Below are 25260 nucleotides of genomic sequence, written 5' to 3' on the forward strand. Positions count from 1 at the left end.
ACTAACAAAGATAGATTGATCATATTTAAGATCGAAGCATTAAATAATGGTAGGGCTTCCTTGAGCAGCCTGGCAGGAATGGGGTCTAATAAACATGTTGATGGTTTGGATGAAGTAACTAATGAAAATAACTCAGACAGAACAATCGGAGAGAAAGAGTCTAACCAAATACCGGCATCACTGAAAGCAGCCAAAGATAACGATACATCTTTGGGATGGTTATGAGTAATTTTTTCTCTAATAGTCAAAATTTTGTTAGCAAAGAAAGTCATGAAGTCATTACTAGTTAAAGTTAATGGAATACTCAGCTCAATAGAGCTCTGACTCTTTGTCAGCCTGGCTACAGTGCTGAAAAGAAACCTGGGGTTATTCTTATTTTCTTCAATTAGTGATGAGTAGAAAGATGTCCTAGCTTTACGAAGGGCTTTTTTATAGAGCAACAAACTCTTTATGTCTAAAGGAGGCTGGACAAACAGGTCAGAAAGGCCAGTTCAGTCCTGGGGTGCCCCCTGGACTCAGTGCAGGTGCTGAGTATGAGGAGGAAAGCGTTTTACCCGAAGTGTCAGAATGAGGGGCATCTTAAGTCCTTCCTTCCTGCTGCTGGTAGACTGTACAATCTGCAGTTGTTTACTTATGTACAGCAGGTGAAATAAGTATTAAACACGTCACCATTAGTATCAATAAATATATTTGTAACAGTGCTATTTGCAGAAAGTTTTCACCAGATGTTGGTAACAACCCAAGTAATTCCCACATACAAAGAAACCAAACCATAGATGTCCATAAATTATGTGTAATAACGTGTCTAGATTTGTTAATCAACAGGCGTAACTCTGGTCAAATGGGTCCAACTCAAACAATAAGATAATATGGTATTACCAACCTATAACAAGGACTTGTACCAAGAAGAAGTGGTTCAGTCAGTATAACGGCCTAATGATCATCAACAATATTTATGGCTATTCATTCTGATTTCAATTTCTTACTTCAAATTAAGTGACAGAAGAAGGTGTGGACACTGCAGAATAACTTTGTGCCAAGTGGTAAAAAGGAATAATCATCAAAATGAAAATAAGCACCTGTATGCTGTGTCCTGGTGTAAATGAGGCCATTGTTTCCAACAGCAGTAACAGTCATCTGGATATGACTGAGACAGGGCAGCTCTGGGGGTTGGTACAACTTTGTCTTGACCTAGATGCACACACACACACACACACACACACACACACACACACACACACACACACACACACACACACACACACACACACACACACACACACACACACACACACACACACACACACACACACACACACACACATGCACACACTGTTTGCATATTTTCTAACAGGGTTCAGCAAAATCTCACACACTTTTCTGCTTTCCATTTGTGTTTTCCTTAAACATCAGTGTCTGATCAAGTATTGTAGGATGGAGACATGCTGGGTGCAGAAGAATGCCAGGAGAATCACAGGTGAGTACAAAGTGTTGTATCACAATGTGGATGAGAAGAGAAGCTGCAAGTGTATTGGAGTGTGAAGCTAGGCATGGATGCAATGATTATGAATGTCATCAGTGCATATGCCCTGCAAGTGGGGTGTAACATGGAGGACAAAGAAGATTTGTGGAGTGAGCCATATGAGGTGGTAGAGCGTGTACCCAAGTACAAAAGACTGGTGACTGGAGGGATTGCACTGGACATGGTGATGGAGGAAACGGAGATGAAACGGTACAACCACAAATCAGAAAAAGTTGGGACAGTATGTAAAATTCAAATAAATAAATTCTTAAATAAATAGAAACTGCAGTGATTCTTACATTTACTTTTTCACTGCAGGCAGTATGAACCAAAAATCTTTCATGTTTTGGGTGGTCAACTTCATTTCATTTGTAAATATATACCAAATCCTGCATTTAACACCTGTGTGCAGGCGTGGTGGCCAAGTAGTTAGTGCACTTAGTTTCAGTGCGGAAGGTTCCCAGTTCAAACCCCACTCCTGTCACATTTTTTTATGTCATGTGGCGCTGTATCGGGAAGGGCATATGGCATAAAACCTGTGACAAATCAACATGCAGACCAAAGTAGGAGCTGTGTGGTCTACTTGGATCTGCTGTGGTGATCCTGAGTGAAAACAGAGCAGCTGAAGGGACTTACTTTACTGCATTTAAGGTCTGCAACACATTAAAAAAAGTCTGACTGCAAAAACATTTACCACTTTGTAATGTTGTCATTCCTTGTTACAAAACGTGTTCTGACTTTGAGAATAAGAGGCGATGAAGCCTTGAAGGTGATTTTTCCCCCCTGTTCTTCCTGTAAACGCGTCTTAATGCTGCATTAATGTTTGCAGTAAGTGGTAGATGGTAAACCTGATGCTCTGCTGTTTCAATGACATGCTGACAAAATTTCCACCATTTCTGGCTGTGAGCGCAGAAACCACATTTATCATTATAATGCGACAGCAGAAAATGTTAACGTTTTAAGCTTCCATCAGAGCCAGAGTTTACAGCTTTAATATAATGCTGTGCAAAATGCTAAAACTGTGTTGTATCTTTCAATGAAGTAAATTATTGTTAACTTCACTGCAATACTTTCCATTTACAGTCACGATTACAGAGTTGGGCAGTGATGATGATTTGTCTTGATGTTGTGAAGGGGATTTTCTTCAGCATGAAATGAGTTTGATATAATCCGTGCTAGTTGTCTTCTGTGGCTGTCCAGTTCTTTTGGTGTTGCATCGCTCACCACGGCATCCTTTGTCAATATGTGCCAAATAGTTGATGTGGCACCTCTAAAGTTTCAGTAATCTGTGTTGGAGAATTTTTTTCCTGTCCCAATTGTTGTGTGGGCCGCCAGAAGAGGAGGTACTGCTGGCCCACCACCAGAGGGCGCCCTGCCTGAAGTGCGGGCTTCAGGCACGAGAGGGCACTGCCGCCACGGACACAGCCGGGGGTGACAGCTGTCACTCATTATCTCTTGACAGCTGTCACCCATTCATGCTTCATCATCTCACTCCATAAAACCCGGACGTCATCTCCACCTCATTGCCGAGATATCGTCGAACCGTTCAGGTACTATTCTCAGCCTTAAAGTAAACTGTGTGTCAGTCTGAACTCTTTTTTGCAGCCGCTTACCTGTGGTGTTCCTTATCTGAGAGACCGGCGTTTGGTGTGATCAGCGACGGCTTCGCTTCACACCTCTACCAGATAAGTGGGTAGACAGGAGCTACACAAGTGTGTGTTAGAGGTGGAGGTGGAATTCCCACCGTTGTTGTTACTGGGTGTGCACACACCCATATCTTATTGTCTCTGCTCCCTGCCAGCAGTACCAGATCTGACCTTCGAAGACGGTGGCCACCTGGGGACTCGGGACTTGGCGGCTCCAGTATTCTCCGGGTTCGGTGGCGGAGGAAATCGTGTGGTTCCGGTTCATCTCAGGACAGACGTCTTCTATCCTCGAGCCTGCCCACACGTCACCCTTGTGATTGACTGTCTGCAAAATTTCACATTCCTCTGTGTTGTGCTCATTCACAACAGTAAAGTGTTCATATTCAACTCTTTCATTGTCCGTTCATTTACGCCCCCCGGTCCGTGTCACTATACTTTCACAACAGGATATCTCGGCCATCGTCATGGATCCCGAGGGGCGTCAGCCATCTGTTGGACAGCCAATGGAAGAGCAGGGTGCACAGGCGTCTGCAGGAGGCGTGCTCGGTGAGTTGCAGCAAATCCTCACCGCCTTTACCGCTCAGCTGGATTTGATGACCGAGCAAAACGTCATCCTTAATCGCAGGATGGAGGCTCTCACCGCACAGGTGGAAGCGCGCGATCAGAGCGCTGCTGCAACTCCTCCTCCTGCCGACCCGGTGCCGGATATTAACGTTCCACTGGTCGTTCAACGAACCCCCCCACCATCCCCTGAAGCATACATAAGTTCCCCAGAGCCGTACGGGGGTTGTGTGGAGACGTGCGCGGACTTTCTGATGCAGTGTTCGCTCGTCTTTGCACAACGACCTGTGATGTACGCGTCTGATGCCAGCAAGGTGGCTTATGTTATTAACTTGCTTCGTGGTGAGGCACGCGCTTGGGCTACAGCGCTTTGGGAGCAAAACTCAAGGCTCCTTACCTCTTATACTGGGTTTGTGAGGGAGTTCAGAACAGTGTTTGATCACCCTAACAGAGGAGAGACCGCTTCAACAGTGCTGCTGTCAATGCGACAGGGGCGCCGGAGCGCTGCCGAATATGCAGTCGACTTCCGCATCGCGGCTGCGAGGTCCGGCTGGAATAACGTTGCGCTCCGCGCCGCCTTCATAAACGGACTGTCGTCGGTCCTGAAGGAGCACCTGCTAGCTAAGGAAGAACCGCGGGATTTAGATGGGCTTATCGATCTCGTTATACCGTTAGACAATCGGTTGGAGGAACGCCGTTGGGAGCGAGACGAAGGACGTGGCCGGGCACGCGCCGTCCCTCTCCCTTCCAGGTTCGAAAAGGTTCCGCCCTCCCCACGCTCCACAGCCTCAACGCTCCATGTGGCTACAGCTCCCCCTGCTGACAAAGCTATGGACACGAGCAGGGCCACATTTAGACCACCTATCAGACAGCGGAAGCTGGCCCGCAGGGAGTGTTTTGTCTGCGGTTCAAATGAGCACATGCAGAGAGACTGCCCCAAGCGGTTAAACACCAACGCCCGCCCCTAGAAACTGGGCTAAGGGTGGGCCAAGACATTCACGTGGGACATACACATATTTCCACACGACTCCCAGTTACAATCCTAAGCGGGGATTTAACCCTTCAAGCCCCAGCACTGGTGGACACGGGGTCAGAAGGGAATCTGCTGGACAGCAGATGGGCAAGGGAGGTAGGGCTCCCTCTGGTGGCGCTCCCTTCACCATTGCAGGTGCGGGCACTAGATGGCACCCTTCTCCCTTTAATCACGCACAAGACACAACCTGTAACTCTGGTGGTGTCTGGAAATCATCGGGAGGAGATCGAGTTTTTTGTGACTCCTTCTACCTCCCGCGTGATTTTGGGCTTCCCATGGATGTTGAAACACAATCCCCGGATTGATTGGCCGTCTGGGGTGGTGGTTCAGTGGAGCGAAACCTGCCATCGGGTGTGTTTAGGATCCTCGGTTCCTCCCGGTTTACATGCTAAGGAGGAGGTCAAAGTCCCTCCCAATCTGACGGCGGTGCCGGTTGAGTACCACAATCTTACTGACATCTTCAGCAAGGATCTGGCACTCGCCCTTCCTCCGCACCATCCGTACGATTGTGCCATTGATCTGATTCCAGGCGTTGAGTTCCCGTCCAGCAGGCTGTACAACCTCTCACGACCTGAGCGCGAATCAATGGAGACCTACATCCAGGACTTATTAGCTGCCGGGCTGATCCGGCACTCCACCTCCCCGGTGGGTGCAGGTTTCTTTTTTGTGGGCAAGAAAGATGGTGGACTCCGTCCATGCATTGATTACAGGGGGCTGAACGAGATTACGGTTCGCAACCGATACCCGTTGCCGTCGTTAGATTCCGTGTTCACCCCCCTGCATGGAGCCAAAATCTTTACTAAGCTGGATCTTAGGAATGCGTATCACCTGGTTCGGATCCGGAAAGGAGACGAGTGGAAGACGACATTTAACACCCCGTTAGGTCACTTTGAGTACCTGGTCATGCCGTTGGCCTCACCAACGCCCCCGCGATGTTCCAAGCCTTGGTTAACGACGTCTTGCGGGACTTCCTGCACGGATTCGTCTTCGTATATCTGGACGATATTCTCATCTTTTCTCCGGATCCTGAGACTCATGTCCAGCATGTACGTCAGGTCCTGCAGCGGTTGTTAGGGAACCGACCTCCTGGTCCACCATGTCGTCCGTCTGTATGGGATACCTACTGACGTTGTCTCGGATCGTGGTCCCCAGTTTTCCTCTCAAGTCTGGAGGAGTTTCTGCAGGGAACTGGGGGCCACCGTGAGCCTCTCGTCCGGGTACCACCCACAGACGAACGGACAGGCAGAACGGGCCAACCAGGAGTTGAAACAGACCCTCCGCTGTGTGACATCCACGCACCCGACGGCCTGGAGCAACCACCTGGCCTGGATCAAGTATGCACATAACAGCCAGGTGTCTTCTGCCACCGGCCTCTCCCCGTTTGAGGTGTGTTTGGGGTACCAGCCCCCATTATTTCCCGTGGTTAAGGAAGAGGTTGGTGTGCCCTCGGTCCGGGCCCACCTTCGGAGGTGCCGTCGGGTGTGGCGCACCGCCCGTTCTGCCTTGTTGAAGGCCCGGAAGAGGGCCAAGACCCATGCAGACCGCCGGCGGTCCCCGGCCCCTGCATACCAGCCCAGACAGGAGGTGTGGCTATCGACGAAGGACATCCCGCTTCAGGTGGAATCACCGAAACTGATGGACAGGTTCATCGGACCCTTCAGAATCCTCAAGGTCCTCAGCCCTGCCGCAGTGAAGCTGGGAGTTGGAGCTTCACTGCGGATCCACCTGGTATTCCACATCTCCAGGATCAACCACACCACACCTCACCCCTCTGTGCTCCCGGTCCGGCGCCGCCTCCTGCCCGGATCATTGACGGGGAGCCGGCCTGGACAGTGCGCCGGCTCCTGGAAGTCCGTCGAATGGGCCGGGGGTTCCAATATCTGGTGGACTGGGAGGGGTATGGACCCGAAGAACGCTCCTGGGTGAAGAGGAGCTTCATCCTGGATCCGGCCCTCCTGGCCGATTTCTACCGTCGACACCCAGATAAACCTGGTCGGGCGCCAGGAGGCGCCCATTGAGGGGGGGGTCCTGTTGTGTGGGCCGCCAGCAGAGGAGGTACTGCTGGCCCACCACCAGAGGGCGCCCTGCCTGAAGTGCGGGCTTCAGGCACGAGAGGGCGCTGCCGCCACGGACACAGCCGGGGGTGACAGCTGTCACTCATTATCTCTTGACAGCTGTCACCCATTCATGCTTCATCATCTCACTCCATAAAACCCGGACGTCATCTCCACCTCATTGCCGAGATATCGTCAAACCGTTCAGGTACTATTCTCAGCCTTAAAGTAAACTGTGTCAGTCTGAACTGTTTTTTGCAGCCGCTTACCTGTGGTGTTCCTTATCTGAGAGACCGGCGTTTGGTGTGATCAGCGATGGCTTCGCTTCACACCTCTACCAGATAAGTGGGTAGACAGGAGCTGCACGAGTGTGTGTTAGAGGTGGAGGTGGAATTCCCACCGTTGTTGTTACTGGGTGTGCACACACCCATATCTTATTGTCTCTGCTCCCTTTGCATTTTGTATCGCATTTTGTATTTCTCTTAGCTTCATAGTGGAGTAGAGCAGAAAAGGATTTTCTTTCACCAAAACAGATCAAATCCAGGCTTGCATCTCAGGTGTACCTTCTGGCAATTTGTAGCTAAACATTCAGGTCTTCTTTTCAAGAAAATCCTCCTCTATACCACTTCATCATGAAGATGGATAATTGGTGATACAAAATGCAAGGCTTGCACTGTGCATAATTTCTCCAAATCACAGCCACATAAGCCTATAACTTCTTCTGGGTTGTCTGGGTGTCTTGGTGGCTTTCCTCACTCTTCTCCTTCTTGCACAGTCACTCAGTTTTTGAAAACTGTCTACTCCATGCAGATTTACCATAGAGTGCCAAATTGTTTGTATTTCTTTGTAATTGATGTAAATGAAATAAATGTAAATGTAAATGATGATGGTCAAGATGGCAGCACGCATAGACGCAGCGGCTCACGGCTCTCCACTCTTCGTGTTTTATTTAGTATGTTTGCATGTGTGTTGCTGGACGAAGCCTACATTCAGTCGCCAGGATCTGCTGAGTCTGGGATTCCGCTGTGGAATGACAATCTCGATCACGTCGGACTACCAACGCTTTCACGACATACCGGAGGACATAGCCAGGACTCCGGGGTCTCCATGGGTGGTCCTACCAGGCGGCAAGCCCAAGAGGAGGCGTAAACAAAGGAAGCCAAAGCGAGGCTGCAGGGCCAGCCCGCTAGCACGGCTTAAGAGACAACCACTGAAGCCGCCGCTCCGCAGCCTCTTCCTATCCAACGCCAGATCCATTGTGAATAAGATCGATGAGCTGAGATTGCAGACTGCGGCAAACAAGTGTTTCCGGGACTGTTGTGTCACAATAATAACAGACACCTGGCTGCAATCATCTGTACCAGACTCGGCTATTGAGTTAGCCAACCGCACGGCTCACCGCTATGATAGGAACAGCGACTGCGGTAAGAGCAGAGGAGGGGAACTGTGCATCTATACCAATAGCAGCTGGTGCAGAAATGCAGAGACTGTGTAGACAGCCATTGTTCCCCGGACTTGGAATATTTGACTGTGCGATGCAGACCCGTTTATCTTCCTCGCGAGTTTACCGTCGTCATAGTGACAGCCATATACATTCCACCTGATGCTAATGCTAACTTAGCCGTGGAGGAGCTACACAGAGCGGTTAGCAGCCAGCAGAGTGCTTACCCTGAAGCCGTGCACATCATAGCAGGGGACTTTAACCATGGTGAACTTAAGTCAGTACTCCCTAGATAAAATTCTTCTTCTTACTTATAAGGTTTTGAATAATCAGGTCCCATCTTATCTTAGGGACCTCGTAGTATCATATTACCCCATTAGAGCGCTTCGCTCTCAGACTGCGGGCTTACTTGTAGTTCCTAGGGTTTGTAAGAGTAGAATGGGAGGCAGAGCCTTCAGCTTTCAGGCTCCTCTCCTGTGGAACCAGCTCCCAATTCAGATCAGGGAGACAGATACCCTCTCTACTTTTAAGATTAGGCTTAAAACTTTCCTTTTCGCTAAGGCTTATAGTTAGGGCTGGATCGGGTGACCCTGGACCATCCCTTGGTTATGTTGCTTTAGACGTAGACTGTGGGGGGGTTCCCATGATGCACTGTTTCTTTCTCTTTTTGCTCCGTATGCATCACTCTGCATTTAATCATTAGTGATCGATCTCTGCCCCCCTTCTCGGCATGTCTTTTTCCTGGTTCTTTCCCTCAGCCCCAACCAGTCTCAGCAGAAGACTGCCCCTCCCTGAGCCTGGTTCTGCTGGAGGTTTCTTCCTGTTAAAAGGGAGTTTTTCCTTCCCACTGTGGCCAAGTGCTTGCTCATAGGGGGTCGTTTTGACCGTTGGGGTTTTTCATAATTATTGTATGGCCTTGCCTTACAATATGGAGCGCCTTGGGGCAACTGTTTGTTGTGATTTGGCGCTATATAAGAAAAAAGTTGATTGATTGATTGATAGATTCCATCAGCATGTTAAATGTGCAACTAGGGGTGTAAAAACGTTGGACAAAGTATATAGCAACATAAAGAAAGGCTATAGAGCAACACCATTATCACATCTGGGACTGTCAGATCACTTGTCCAGGCTGTTGATTCCTGCATACACCCCCCTCAGGAGGAGAGCTCCCCCAACCATAAGGACTATAAAAACTTGACCAGAGGGGGCATTACATCAGCTGCAGGACTGTTTCGAGGGCACAGATTGGAGCGTGTTTGAACACCAGGACCTGGAGGAGTACACCACATCTGTGCTCTCTTACATCAGTTTTTGTTTTGACAATGTCACTGTTGACAAACGTTTCTGGATATAGGCTAACCAGAAACCCTGGATGACTAAAGAGGTCAAGGTACTGCTGAGGCAATGTGATGTCGCTTTCAGGTCTGGGGGTGGGTTGCAGTACAGCACAGCCAGAGCCGACCTGAAGAGAGGCATCAGAGCGGCCAGAACAACATACAAGATGAAGGTTGAGGACCACTTCAGCAATAACAACACGCGCCAGGTATGGCAGGGACTCCATCACCTCACCCACTTTAATTCCAGCACTGTAATGGCGGAGGGTGGCGCTGCGATAGCAGAGGAGCTGAAACACTTCTTCACACGCTTTGAGGTGGAAAGACCTGAGGCAGCCGCAGATCGACCACTGAACAACAACAACAGCATCAGCCTCTCAGTGCAGGAACATGAGGTGAGGTGCACACTGAGAGCAGTGAACCCCAGGAAGGCCGCTGGACCAGATGGGGTGACCGGGAGGGTCCTCAGGGAGTGTGCAGATCAACTGGCTGGGGTCTTTACCAAGATCTTCAATGAATCATTGTCTCAGTCTGTCATCCCACCATGCCTGAAGTCGGCCACAATCGTCCCACTGCCTAAAAAGACCACCATCAGCAGTCTAAATGATTACAGACCAGTTGCTCTGACACCTGTGGTCATGAAGTGTTTTGAGAAACTGGTCCAACGCCACATCATGTCCTGTCTTCCACCTACATTCGATCAATATCAGTTTGCATACAGAGCTAACAGATCGACAGAGGACGCCATCTGCACAGCACTCCATGCCACCATCTTCCATCTGGAATAGCAGGGGCGCTATGCTTTGTTGACTTTAGCTCTGCCTTTAACACCATACTCCCGGACAGACTGATAATTAAACTCATGGACATCGGGCTCCCTAACACCATCTGCTGCTGGATCAGGGACTTCCTCTCTGACCATGTGCAGAGAGTCAGAGTCGGTAACCATCTCTCCACAGCCCTCAGCCTCAACATCGGCTCTCCACAGGGTTGTGTACTGAGTCCCCTGCTTTACACACTGTACACCTACGACTGCATTAGCACCCACCCAGACAACGTCGTTAAATTTGCGGATGATACCACCTTAGTGGGACTCATCTCGGGAGGAGACAAGACAGCGTACAGGGTGGGGGTTCAGAGAACAACTTGGTCCTCAACACCTCCAAGACAAAGGAGGTGATTGTGGACTTCAGGAGGAGAAAGAATGATCTGCAGCCCATCTGCATAAATGGAGAGTATGTGGAGAGGGTGCCCAGTTTCAAGTTCCTGGGTGTGCAGGTAGATGCAGACCCCCAATGGAGATCTAACACCTCGGCGGTTGTGAAGAAGGCTCAACAGCGGCTCCACTTCCTGAGGATCCTCAAGAGGGTCAACTTGAAGGAGGAGCTGCTGACCGTCTTTTACCGCTGCTCCATTGAGAGTGTGCTGACGTACTGCATCTCTGTGTGGTTCTCCAGCTGCACCATGGCACACAGGAAAGCACTACAGAGGGTCATTAACACCACGCAGAAGATTATTGGCCATCTCCTCCCCTCCCTACAAGATCTATACAGCACCCGCTGTCTCAGGAGAGCATGCAGCATTCTGGGAGATAACACACACCCAGGGCACGGGCTCTTTCAGCTGCTGCCCTCAGGCAGATGGGTCGGGATGCTGAGGGCAAGGACAAACAGACTGAGGGACAGTTTCTTTAACAGGGCCATCGCCCTGTTAAACAGAAATATCTGACATTGACATTATGTCACTCAATTACGGGCCAGGTGCAATTACAACCACACGTGCAATACATTTTTTTTTTCGAGTGCATTATTAGAATTTTATATAATATTAATTAATATATAGTATTAATATACAGTTTTGTTTTGTTTTTTAATGTATGTTGCACTGAGGAGAGGGCCGTGCCCCAATTTCGTTGTGCTGGTGTACACTGTATAACTGCAATGACAATAAAAACTTTAAACTTTATTTAAGTTTAAAAACTTAAACTTAAATGAAGTCCGGTACATATTCAGTGGCAGCTTTACCATCAGAGAGCCTCGTCCACAACTACCATAAAAGACTCCAAGCTGTCATTGATGTTAAAGGGGTCAGTCAATACACAGTATTAAGAACAGAGGTATGTAAACTTTGGATCAGGGTCATTTGGGTAGTTCTCTTGTCATTTTTATTTAAAAAGAGGAAACACAGTTGTTTGACAATAAATGGTTTCACCCAACCACTAACCATGAGTGGAAAAAAGATTTTGTGTTGTCATTTATATTCTCTTAAAAATAGCCAAAAAAGCAAAAATTCTGCCCAGGTATGTAAACTTTTGAGCACAGCTGTATGTACTTAAACGGAAAATTCAGTTGAAAGGCAGAGTACATGAGTGCAAATGAGGAGTGTGGCTGGATGTGCAGAGATGAAGGTCTCTACCTTCCAGCCCCGTTTAAATACTTGAGATCAGCTGTACAAAGTCATGGAAAGTGTGGCAGAAAGGTGAATAACAGATTGAGACTGAAGTCTAGCAGGGACGATTTTGACAGACAACTTCTGTCCTATTTCAACCGACAGTGCAAAAAAAGTCAATTTTAGTGATGAATGGTATTAAGGAAAAGTCTGACATTGTTCATTTATTGATAGATTTCATGTTAAAACATGTCTAGATAAAGGTCTGTCCTTGCTGGAGAATGTTTTGTGTGTCTGTAGTCTCCACTCCAGTCATCATCTATCGGTAGTTGGGGATGTGATGGTCTAGTGGTTAAAGCGTTGGGCTTGAGACCAGGGGATCCTCGGTTCAAACCCCAGCCTGACCAGAGAGTCACTAAGGGCCCTTGGGCAAGGGCTTTAATCCCCAAGTTGCTCCCGGTGTGTAGTGAGCTCCATGCATGGCAGCACCCTGACATCGGTGTGTGTGTGTGTGTGTGTGTGTGTGTGTGTGTGTGTGTGTGTGTGTGTGTGTGTGTGTGTGTGTGTGTGTGTGTGTGTGTGTGTGTGTGTGTGTGTGTGTGTGTGTGTGTGTGTGTGTGTGTGTGTGTGTGTGTGAATGGGTGAATGTGAAGCATAATTGTAAAGCGCTTTGAGCATCTGATGTGCTATATAAATGCAGTTTGCAATAAATGCAATTTACCATTTAAACACATCATTCTTATTCTGTGTTTTTCTTGAGGTAAATGTGTGTTTAAGATTGTTTTTCATGAGTGCCTCTTCATTTGTACATATTTTTATGCTGGGAATTTTTTGTCTGTAAAATACATTTTTTAAAGTGAGAAAATACTTTAATATAAGGTTGACAATGTTATGGTAGAAAGTATGGGTATTGTAAGTTAAGGTTAATCAAGTTAGCAGAAAATAATCAATAGATCAACTGGCAAATTAATCACTGAATGATTAATAGATAAAATAATTGATATATTATTTATAAAGATGATCATTACTTGACCTGCAAACACGCAACTTTATTATTTGTGTTCCTTGTGTAAATCTGAACAAACAAAACAAGGACTAAAATATATTTGACAAATTTACCATCTCAGCAGACAAAATGCTGCGAGGAGCTGGTTTTGGGTGGGTGGAAGTAGAGGAAAGAATGGACTCCGTGTCGACTGGAGAGGGTACCGGCGTGGCAGCACAGGATGGCTGTTGAGAGGAAGGATTATTGTTGACATCAGTTCTTTGCGTTTGTTCCTTGGAGGTTCTGCAGTGGTTTCCTCAGGTTTTGCATTGACAACATCTCTGCAAAACACACACTAAAATGAAGAGATGGCCACCAAGATTACATGTTCAAGTAAAAGACATCTCTCTCTCTCTCTCTCTCTCTCTCTCTATCAATCTATCTATCGCTGTGGACTTCAGCTTGACATCAAAAGTTTTGAAAAATCAGACCACCCAAGTGGTAGCCCCTTTCACAGCAGGCTAGTGTAAAGTTGCATTGTGCTGCATATCTGGCACACAGGAATGGATGCATAAGTTGCGCGCAGCGAGAGAGAGAGAGAGAGAGAGAGAGAGAAAAAAACAACCTTGCGCGCAGGGGGGAGAAGCTTGGCTCCATGTCGCATTACCTGAACACGAAGATGGATTTGTTACACTGGAAAAAGTCAGAATACATTATTTCCAGGAGTTAATAAGACTTTATTTAACGTGCCACAATCGTGAGAAAAGAATGTGAAAGCACCACGGAGCTGCAGCCGGTGGTCGTGTCTATCTGATATACCGTGGCTTCCTTTCCTTGAGGGCAAGTCCTTCACTGGCCAAGCAGTCTGCAATGCTGACTAACTGTCCCATCTTGGTGCACTGCAAAGTAACAGGTACTGGTTGCTCATAGGGACATCCAAAAACTGAAAAAGGACAAAAGCTTAATGAACTGTGTTGACACAAAGACAGAAAGGATAAGAGAAGGAATCAAGGGTAGGAAAATATAAATAAGCAACATTCAGGGGATGAGTGGAACAAAACACAGAGGAAATGAACAAAGGCAGACCTTGATGGTCATTACAGCAGAGGCTCCAATCAGGTAGTAGCAGATGAAGTCACAGGCTGTGGCCGTCCAGGTTAACAGGCCTCCTGCTGGTCTGATGGAACAAGAGAAATGGAATAAACCAATGTGAGGAAGGAGAGATATGTTAAAGATAATTATTGTGAGACTTGTCACGTTTGAGATCATCATGTCTCAGAATGTATCACAAAGTACATCTTGCCAATAATTTAACTCAGAATGTTAGACCAGATTTTAAAGTAATACTTCACTGATAACTACATATATCTGGGTCCCTCGAGGTGTCCTGTGGGGGAGCGCTGGGGGAGTATGGGGTACCGGAATTGCTGCCAACATGCAAGCTGGTCTCTATATGACCAAAGTAGTAGCTATGTGCTCATGACTTGATCTTGTTTGCTAAGGTCGACAACCTGGCCTCTGAATTTCTCAGATAGTTATTGCTTTTTTTTTCTCTGCAGCCTGCTGAATCTTCTGCTGCTCCTCTCACAGAGCAGTTGACACCTTCCTTTGACTATAGTGAGGAGGGGCTGACTTCTCCCCCCCACTGCCAGCCATCCTGATGATGATGAGATGTCAATTGCGACATCGGAGTCATTATTTTGCGGGAACCTGCCGGGTCAGATTGGATCTCAAGGATAGAGGGAGCGTTCCCCCTATCCTTCAACTACGAATTCCCACACTTTAGACAGTGACGCTCCTTAGACGTCCGAGTCTGGCCTGTTCATTGTTACACGGGCCATTCAGTTGGCCTTCTTACGGCTTGGGGTGGATGCTCCTACCATGGAGACTGCCTCTTCTAGGAAGCCAGCTTTCAGGGTCCCACCCTCATTGCCAAATACTGAAGGGCTGCAAAGGTGCTGGTCTGACCCTAAATCCTGCCACAGGATTTCAGGGTGCTGTGTGCAATTGGTGCACCTCAGTATGGCTGATGCTGCCTGGCCAGAGGCCCGTTGCCTGCGACCTCAATGTAGGGTCAAAGATGACCTCCTTACCAAGAGCTATGACACTGCAGCTCGAATTGGTTGTCTGTGAAATTCCCTGCCTTACCTTGCCCTTACACTTTCCAGGTCTCTCCAGGATAATGGAGCTGACACTGACACATGGAACCTGAGTGATGCTTCGCTCCAGGCTTTCGCCTACATGTCACGGGAGCATGGCAGACTGATGTCCACTCTGACCATAGCCCAGCACCAGGTGTGGTTGGCTCAACCTCCTCTGTCTGAGGGTTGCAGGAGATCACTACACACTCTGCCTGTTATCCCAGGTCAGATTTTCGGCCTGGCAGACCCTGGAGCATGCTGTTCAGGATGACGGGTCTCGGCAGCAATTTGCCGAATTACAGTGCACTCCCAGACACCAACCTAAGCACACAGGTGGCTTCCTCCCAGCTAATTGGACGTACTCCCTGGAATCGGGGTCTACTGCGTCAGCCCTCCCAGCAGTCTACCTTTCGGCCACCCATGGTGGCAGGAATTGGTCTTGGATTCATGGGTGATTTCCACATTGGTCAGGGGCTACAATATTCAGTTCAATCCCCCCCCCCCAAGTTCAATGATGTAAAGTCACAGTTGTTACAGACCAAGAGAGGTCTCTTGTTCTCAGACAGGAGATTCTTGAGCTCCTGAAGAAAGGAGTCATAGAGCAGGTCCACAGTTCAGATCACCTAAGGGGGTGCTATTCTACTTCTTTTGTAGTTCCAAAAAAGGATGGTGGCTTTCGCCCTATGCTTGACCTCAGGAAGTTAAATCAGTATGTGAAAGTGCTGCGTTTTCGCATCCTCCGCACAACAGAAGCTCTCCAGGCAATTTGGCTGGGGGAATGGTTTGCCCGCTTCTACAGAGTTAATGCAGCTGCTCCTCACCCTGTGGCGACAGCTGTATTATCAGCCCCCTTGAGCTGCAGCTGAGGTTTGTAAGTGCACATTTGAGGTTTGGTAAGTGCACGTGACCTTGTTGGTATGAGGTAATCCAGGTGCTAAAGCACTGCCCTCTGGCGGTCAGGAGGAATGAAACAGAAAGAGAGTTACATATGTAACTACGGTTCTATGAATTCCGGATGACTGCCAGAGTTGGTTGTCACTCGGAGTCTAGGTGAAAGATTCCAAAAGTACTGAATGCTGGATAATGTGCGCTCATATACTGTTGCTGACGTCACCCGGGTCACACCTGCTGGCGTAACATTGTTGGTATAAGACTCGACCTCTGCGCACACAGGCATGGAATAATCCAGGTGCTAAAGCACCGCTCTCTGGCGGTCATCTGGAATTTTCTTCTTCTTCAGTGTACACAACAAAACATCTGAGATTGGTGCCATTTGGTGGCGCTCTTTATGAGTTGCAAAGAAATGACTCAGTCTGTGGAAATCTGTGGAACATGTCTGGACATAAAACAAGTCCTGAGCAGGCACACCGAATCAACACCAAGGGGCACTGTTTTCTAAACTGGAGCTAAACACACAGTGCGTGAGAGAGAGAAAGAGAGAGAGAGAGAGAGAGAGAGAGAGAGAGAGAGAGAGAGAGAGAGAGAGAGAGAGAGAGAGAGAGTTTAAATTATTTTTTTATAGATAGAGAGGAGGTTTTTCTTAAAAAGAAGACCTGAAAGTTCAGCTACAATTTGCCAGAAGGAAAATAATTTTAGAAATCTTAATTTTTTTGTATTTGAAATGGCATAAACTAATTAAAACATGTTAAATATCAAGTGTTCCAATACAGTGGGGAAAATAAGTATTTGACCCCCTGTCAGTTTTGCAGGTTTTCCCACCTACAAAGAATGGAGAGGTCTGTAATTTTTATCGTAGGTACACTTCAACTGTGAGAGACAGAATCTAAAAAAAAAAAAAAAATCCAGTAAATCACATTGTCAATCAATCAATCAATTTTATTTATATAGCACCAAATCACAACAAACAGTTGCCCCAAGGCACTTTATATTGTAAGGCAAGGCCATAAAATAATTACATAAAAACCCCAACAGTCAAAACGACGCCCTGTGAGCAAGCACTTGGCGACAGTGGGAAGGAAAAACTCCCTTTTAAGAGGAAGAAACCTCCAGCAGAACCAGGCTCAGGGAGGGGCAGTCTTCTGCTGGGACTGGTTGGGGCTGAGGGAGAGAACCAGGAAAAAGCCATGCTGTGGAGGGGAGCAGAGATCAATCACTAATGATTAAATGCAGAGTGGTGCATACAGAGCAAAAGGAGAAAGAAACACTCAGTGCATCATGGGAACCCCCCAGCAGTCTACGTCTATAGCAGCATAACTAAGGGATGGTTCAGGGTCACCTGATCCAGCCCTAACTATAAGCTTTAGCAAAAAGGAAAGTTTTAAGCCTAATCTTAAAAGTAGAGAGGGTGTCTGTCTCCCTGATCTGAATTGGGAGCTGGTTCCACAGGAGAGGAGCCTGAAAGCTGAAGGCTCTGCCTCCCATTCTACTCTTACAAACCCTAGGAACTACAAGTAAGCCTGCAGTCTGAGAGCGAAGCGCTCTATTGGGGTGATATGGTACTATGAGGTCCCTAAGATAAGATGGGACCTGATTATTCAAAACCTTATAAGTAAGAAGAATTTTAAATTCTATTCTAGAATTAACAGGAAGCCAATGAAGAGAGGCCAGTATGGGTGAGATATGCTCTCTCCTTCTGGTCCCTGTTAGTACTCTAGCTGCAGCATTTTGAATTAACTGAAGGCTTTTCAGGGAACTTTTAGGACAACCTGATAATAATGAATTACAATAGTCCAGCCTAGAGGAAATAAATGCATGAATTAGTTTTTCAGTATCACTCTGAGACTTGTATGATTTTTAAATAATTAATTTGCATTTTATTGCATAAAATAAGTATTTGATCCCCTAGAAAAACAGAGCTTAAGAATTCGTACAGAAACGTTTGTCTGCCATTACAGAGGTCAGACGTTTCCTGTAGTTTTTCACCAAGGTTTCACACACTGCAACAGGGATTTTGGTCCACTCCTCCATACAGATCTTCTCCAAATCTTTCAGGTTTGGAGTTTCAGCTCCCTCCAAAGATTTTCTATTTAGTTCAGGTCTGGAGACTGGCCAGGCCACTCCAGGAGCTTGAAATGTTTCTTACGGAGCCCCTCCTTAGTCGCCCTGGCTGTGTGTTTGGGGTCATTGTCATGCTGGAAGACCCAGCCATGACCCATCTTCAATGCTCTTACTGAGGGAAGGAGGTTGTTTGCCAAAATATCGCAATACATGACCCCGTCCATCCTCCCTTCAATACGGTGCAGTCGTCCTGTCCCCTCTTCATTGGCTCCCTGTTAATTCCAGAATAGAATTTAAAATTATTCTTCTTACTTATAAGGTTTTGAATAATCAGGTCCCATCTTATCTTAGGGACCTCATAGTACCATATCACCCCAATACAGCGCTTCGCTCTCAGACTGCAGGCTTACTTGTAGTTCCTGGGGTTTGTAAGAGTAGAATGGGAGGCAGAGCCTTCAGCTTTCAGGCTCCTCTCCTGTGGAACCAGCTCCCAATTCAGATTAGGGAGACAGACACCCTCTCTACTTTTAAGATTAAGCTGATCAGGTGACCCTGAACCATCCCTTAGTTATGCTGCTATAGACTTAGACTGCTGGGGGGTTTCCCATGATGCACCCAGTGTTTCTTTTTATTCACCTCTTTTTGCTCTGTATGCACCACTCTGCTTTTAAAGTAGACCTGCATTGAAATAAATGTGGTCAGATTTCAGAAAGAAATAGCTGATATGTATTTATAAGACCCTTGTGAATGCAGTAAAGTAAATCTGTAAGTCCAAATTTGTAATTCAGCGGAGAAATCTTTGTTTAAAAATTACAAATTTGCAGCTAAAATTTAGCCCTCTGTGAAAACAGTTTGTACAGCCGTATCATTTCCATGATGTCAGGGACAAGATGACGTGCTCCCGCCTTCAGTCCGATCCCGCATTGAAATTGATTTTATCTGTTAGTAATGTTACTTATACACGTCCTGGTTTCAACATCCAAAAGTAAGCTGCAATGAATGTGAGATACAGATCTGTGTGCTCAGATCAGCAACGACATCGACAGCGGGCGCCGTTCTTCCTCTCCCGCTCTCTGCCTCCGCTGTGCTTATTAAGCCTGCGGGCTCGTTAACGAGCTCATTAACCGTGGACGCGGGCCACTCACACCGCCCGTGTCTGCTTTGCAGCCGGTGTTGTGCCAGATTCAGCGCACAACACCGGCATCACCTCTCTGTCTACTGAATGGAGCTGCAGCACACTTGGCACAAGTCCTGAGATTACGCTCGCTGTTTTAATGCGAAGTGGCCGGTACACCTGTTGCTGCAAGGACAGACTTCTTGCGGCAAAATCCACAGCACCGCGCGTCTCAGCAATCGGAGCCCCAGAACTCCATGGACGCTGAGAGAGGTTTATATATTTTTAATGACTGGGATTCTTTGCGGGTCTCGCCTCCATATCCCGCGATGGTACCGGAGGCAAAAGACAGTAGATTTTCATTGCAACACCACTCAATCAAACGGGCGTATGAAAAAGTCCCCCAAAATTATTTTTAGGCACAAATAAAAGAAATGTGTACTCACCAAACGTGCCGCAAGACAATATGAAGTTTTAAAAACAGCAGATCCTTCCGTATAAGACAAGAAAAAGGTGCAGATGCAAACTGACGTAAATCCACAAATTACAGCTGGCGCAATGCATGCTGGGAGAGGGTCTTGTCCGTGACGTCTCAGCAGCATCCATGATGAGAGGGACAATTTGCGGAGGGCTAAATGTTAGCTGTAAATTTGTCATTTTCAAATGAAGATTTCTCCGTTGAATGACAGATCTGGGCTTGCAGATTTACTTTACTACATTCAGAAGGATCTCATGTGTAAATGTAAGTCATTTTTGTTAAAAAAAATCTGACTGCATTTTTTCAATGCAGGTCTCCTTTAATCATTGGTGATTGACCTCTGCTCTCTTCCACAGCATGTCTTTTTCCTGATTCTCTCCCCTCAGCCCCAACCAGTCCCAGCAGAAGACTGCCTCTCCCTGAGCCTGGTTCTGCTGGAGGTTTCTTCCTGTTAAAAGGGAGTTTTTCCTCCCACTGTCGCCAAGTGCTTGCTCATAGGGGGTCATTTTGACCGTTGGGGTTTTTACGTAATTATTGTATGGCTTTTGCCTTACAATATAAAGTGCCTTGGGGCAACTGTCTGTTGTGATTTGGTGCTATATAAATAAAATTGATTTGATTTGATTTGAAGTGTACCTACAATAAAAATTACAGACCTCTCCATTCTTTGTAGGTGGGAAAACCTGCAAAACTGACAGGGGGTCAAATACTTATTTTCCCCACTGTACTTTTGGAGGGCAATGTAAATGGTTTTCATGAACTCCAGTTCACCCTACTTGAATGCAAACACTCAAAATTAAAGCGGAGTTAGAGATAGGCGGTATCAATGGTAAACTTTATAAAATATATGATTTTGCTCAACAGTAAAAATGTTTTTTTTATACTGGCCAAGTGCGATAACTGGTGTTGGAAATGTGTCCAGTTAGCCTCGCTCAAATGGTCAGCAGTTCTTTCCAGCCAATTCAAGCAATGAATGTACATACGGTGGACAACCTGACAATGACGACTGTGTACAGATCATTTCAATCTGTCTGGCTGTGTACTGTGCAAGAAGCACACGTATCTGGTTACTCAAACATTTTGATGCAGCTACAGTTTAAGCTAAAATTAAAATACAATGCAGGTGTTTTCTTTATTGAAAATATACCAGAGCAGTGTGGATAATTAGCAAAACTATAGCTGTGGGTGGGGCAGTGGAATTTCTGTGCTTTACAGATAATCTTGCTATGTTGTGATGGAGAAAGATCTGTTACACTGCTTGGAAGTTACTTGAAAGGTTTTGTACATTTTTCTATAACCAGATTTGGAATTTCTTAGTTGAGAATACAGATTCCTGCAACTAAGCATATGCTATGAGAATGTTACTGTTTTAGAAATGGTTATATTGACATTTCTATGCTGAAGGATATATTACAATATGCAGTGTTATATGCAACATCTACACTTCAAATTTTGCCACAAGCTGACTGTGCACAGAGTTCAGATTTAATTTCTCTTGTATTTTGTTGTTCACAGCAAAATACATGCCTGTCGAAGGACCCAGGGCCAAGTATAAGCCCACCCCCTTTTTGGAAGAAAGTTAGTTTAATGCCCAAATTAAACTGAATTACATGAAATATATTCAATGAATGAGGAAATGAGGAAAGGACAAAAATGCACAAAGTCAGGTGTTATTTGTGATATTTTTTATGTGTGATGAAATAAGATATTTTATTGAAACTGGCATTTGATGTACATGATACTGGCCAAGTTCTTGCATTGACCCCCCCCCCCCCCCCCCCCCCCCCTTCAGGCAGCCCTGAGCCCTCTGATGGGAGAACAGGGTCTCTTTATTAAAAACTCAACACACAGTATCTGAACATGAAGTCTCTTATCTTCAGTAGGATCACGGTGCCAGTGCAGTGTCGTGGTTCGTCTTTAGTCTTCTCGGGATGTCGTCTTTTAGATAACACAAACTAATTGCAAGTGATATGCTAGAAAAGGACACAACACTTTAGAATAATTCAGCCTTAAGCAAGATAAAATGCAGAGTTTTTAAGTTTATTTAAGCCTTCGACACAGAGCTTAGACAAACTGAGTCCTCTAGAGAGACTAAATATGTGACAACCGCGCTCATCTATTTATTGGAGACCCGCGGGCATCGCTCCTCCTTCGACTTTTTTATTTATTTCATTCCCAAGACATGGTTTTCTATTGGAAGCGTCCTCTAGTGAACCCTAAGCAGGTGTTAGGCCATTATTTCAATGTGACAAACGCTCCCATTAAAACGTGAAGGATTTACAACTGATTTTTTTAAAAGACCTTCAGCCACAGGTGCAGCTGGCCTGAGGCCCCCCGCACGTGGCCTCAGCCACAGGTGCAGCTGGCCCGAGGCCCCTCGCACGTGGCCTGCGGGAAAGCACCTAAAAGGCCTTGGAAAGCCCCTGACAGACTGAATGACTAATAGAGCCCTTTTTTTTGGGTTGAACACCTGCTAGTTCAACCAGAGGACATACAGTTCGGATCAGGGCACTTGATAGTTCATCATAGTTCAAATAAGGACCTAAAAATTCTTCTACAGTCCCTCCTCTGGGACTCGAAAGAGTCCTATTACATCAACTATACTCTTGGGTTGTTTACTGACAAGACATCCTCATTTGTGCATTGCAATAAAAAAGAAAAACACATCACTCGAATTACTGATAACTCTGGTGCGGATATGAATATAAGTGATACTTCACACGGCAAATATATTGAAGTGCAGGTGAACCTACATACTAAGGCAAAAGGTGATCAATTAGCTGGATTATATCAACGCAAGGTGACATTCAAACATTGAGATTTGGTGTAATTCAAGGCACTTAAAATGGCCACATAAAACAAGTTACAGCAACCTCTTAATCATGGCAAAGTAAAGGCTTTACATTGACATCAGTGCAACCAATCATCTTCTGGCATCTATTGTCTCACTCAACCAGAGGCTCCAACCCATTATACTTGGTTCTACATATTATTTTGCTAAAGCGTCACACATTTATTATTTAAATGCATCAAATAACCCCTACGTTACTGTTATGTGTCGACGCGGGTTGAGGAGCGGACCTGCGTCAGACGGAACCCAGCGCTAAAAATAACCAGAAAAGCGGTTCCAAAAACAATATATTTATTACACCCGCTGTGCATAAAAAGTGTAAAAACAAAAACAGCGTCCCTCTGGTGGAGTGACTGTTGGCACGCTCTCCAGCGCCCGCAAGGATCAAAGCCCGGCGCTCCTGGACCCACTACCACCGCCAAACACCCCCCAGGTGGACACAACAAACTGACTCTCTGTGAAGCAAAGAAGAGGTGAGGTAAGTCAGCAGTTACAATATCTTTCAAAAGACACACGCTATCAGCAACACATTCAGGTCTGTATCTTTTTTAACTTTATGCAAATGAGCAGCTTCTCATAACAGGTGGAGGATCACTTATCCGCACGCCACAGCAGTGAGAAGCAAGCTGCACAATTCTCATCACAATTCAAGTATACTGTGTAACAAAACACCAAGTTACTATCAACAATTAGTCAAACACTTAATCACCTTTGATGTGTGCTGACAGCATGTGTCCTCACCCTTCCTTGCTTCACGGGCTCGATGTGTCAAACACAGGCGCGGTCCTCAGCGTCTCACAAACGAACATCACAAGGTCGAGTTCCCGGCAGTTCTGCTTGAATCACACATGACTTAAATGCAGAACACCATCCAATTATCTGCTTCAGCTGAAAGTCTTTAAGGTTGCATGTGAGCACCCGTCACAGGTGCTACACATGATGTTGATGAGGGTGAGGACTCTTCAGCCAGCACCTTCTCCACAGACAAATCAGTTTCCATGCCACCTGAAGAGCAAAGAAAAGAAGAGACCACCAAAATATCCAGCCACACCCCCCAACACACAACAGTACCCCCCCATCAACGGGAAGCCTCCCGGCGACCGAACAGACCAGGCCCGAGAACAGCACCTCCCTCCGGGGTCCACGTCAGGAAGCAGACAGCACCACAGACAGCAGGACAGGCACCGCAGCTGGAAGGCCGGCTGGCATCAACAAAAGCCCCAAAACATTCCCCAGTACAATTCAACACAAAAAAAAACATAAAACCCACCCAAAACCTCCCCAGGGGACCGTCTCATCAAACCCCGGGAAGAAAAGAAAAACTCCCAAACGCAAAAATCCAACACAGCCCCACAAACACAATACAAACGTAAATGCATAAAAGAAAAACAACAACCCCCCCAGAATGACCTGCAGAGCCCAACCCCCCCCAGAAGGCCTTCATCGCCAGTTCCAGGAGGAACAGCCAGAACCATAATCCCACAAAGGTCCCCAGGTGTACATGGAGCAAACGGTGCCCCCCAGAGGACCGTACCATCAACCCCAGGAGGTACCCTCCCCACAACCCCGGAACCCCAGACCCGGTCACACTTGGCTAGTTGGCCCCAAGCCAATTCCCCCCCAGAGGACCGTCCCATCAACCCTGGAGGTGGAACCCGGAAGGAAACAGAACAAAATCAAAAATCAACCCCCGGAGGACTACCAAAAACAACCCCGGGGGGATATAAAATGACCGTAAACCCTGTTACCCTCCCCGGCACCCCGAAAGACCCCGGGTCCCTCCCAGAGCCCCTCGGCGGCTCAACTTTGGCGAACGGCTCAAAACATTAAGCCGGAGAAGGGAACAGGAAAAAACTAACCCAGCTCCAACCCCAAGGCGCAGCGGAGAACCGGAAATACGTCCGGTGCCCCAACTCGACCATACCCCAGCCTCTCGGGAGGGGTGGAACTACCGAAATGGCGAATGGCAACAGATCGGCCCACCCCTCCGACTGAGGTAAGTCTCCGCTGCACCACACCCCGGCAACACCAATGACGAACGGTACAAAGGCTCACCGAGGCTGGAGTGGAACCGGGCCCTAACCAAACCAAGAAAAACGCCTCTAACACCCCCCCCTAGGTGCAGAGGTCTTCTGAGAATACTCAGCGTGACCAACCTGCACCACCCCACAACCCACAAGACAAACAGTCTTGGGGCAAGTGAGGTTGGGGTTAGGGATGTAGAGAAATAAAACAAAATAAAACGACCCAACAACCCAAACAGAAAATACCTAAAAACACATAGAAATTAACAATGACGTGAGCCCAGGCGGACTTCTAACCGCCTAACAGTCACTCCAACAGACACGCCTCTGACTCCCCAAACAAATTATAACCCCTATTTAAAGAAAACAAAACATTAACCCATACTAGATTTTTTTTTTTTTTTTTTTAAATGTGTGTTATATTGCCTGTCCCAGAACACCTGGAGATACGTCACCATTATTTTTCTTGACGTTTATATGTCGGGGCAATACAGTAATCTCTGCTCGTCCGAGCTGCATGGGCTCGTCAACAGGAGGAGCCAGAGGTCCCGTCGGAGGAGCCTCAGTGGAGCGAAGAAGAGGCGGCCCAGATCTGTGTCGGGGAAAGCCCCAAGACGAAAAAACCCGCTCTGACGGGCGTCCTCTCTCGCGTCCACGCTCCTTCATCCGATCATCTAGACGAATCACCAACGATATTAGCTCATCTAAATCGTTTGGCCCGTCACGGACT

At 46.9% G+C, this 25260-nt stretch overlaps 1 protein-coding gene across 1 annotated transcript in view; it reads right to left on the reverse strand.

The window, feature by feature from the left end:
* The window catches only part of LOC117531560 (RING finger protein 17-like), an 89318-nt gene that overhangs the window by 27889 nt on the left and 36169 nt on the right, over nt 1–25260 (reverse strand). Inside the window, 5 exon segments of the mRNA XM_034194681.1 lie at nt 9561–9719; nt 9827–9941; nt 10996–11048; nt 14051–14141; nt 15113–15201. Coding sequence (XP_034050572.1) covers nt 9561–9719; nt 9827–9941; nt 10996–11048; nt 14051–14141; nt 15113–15201 — 507 coding nt within the window.

Source organism: Thalassophryne amazonica, chromosome 18 (genome assembly GCF_902500255.1).
Source record: "Thalassophryne amazonica chromosome 18, fThaAma1.1, whole genome shotgun sequence".
Lineage (NCBI taxonomy): Eukaryota > Metazoa > Chordata > Actinopteri > Batrachoidiformes > Batrachoididae > Thalassophryne > Thalassophryne amazonica.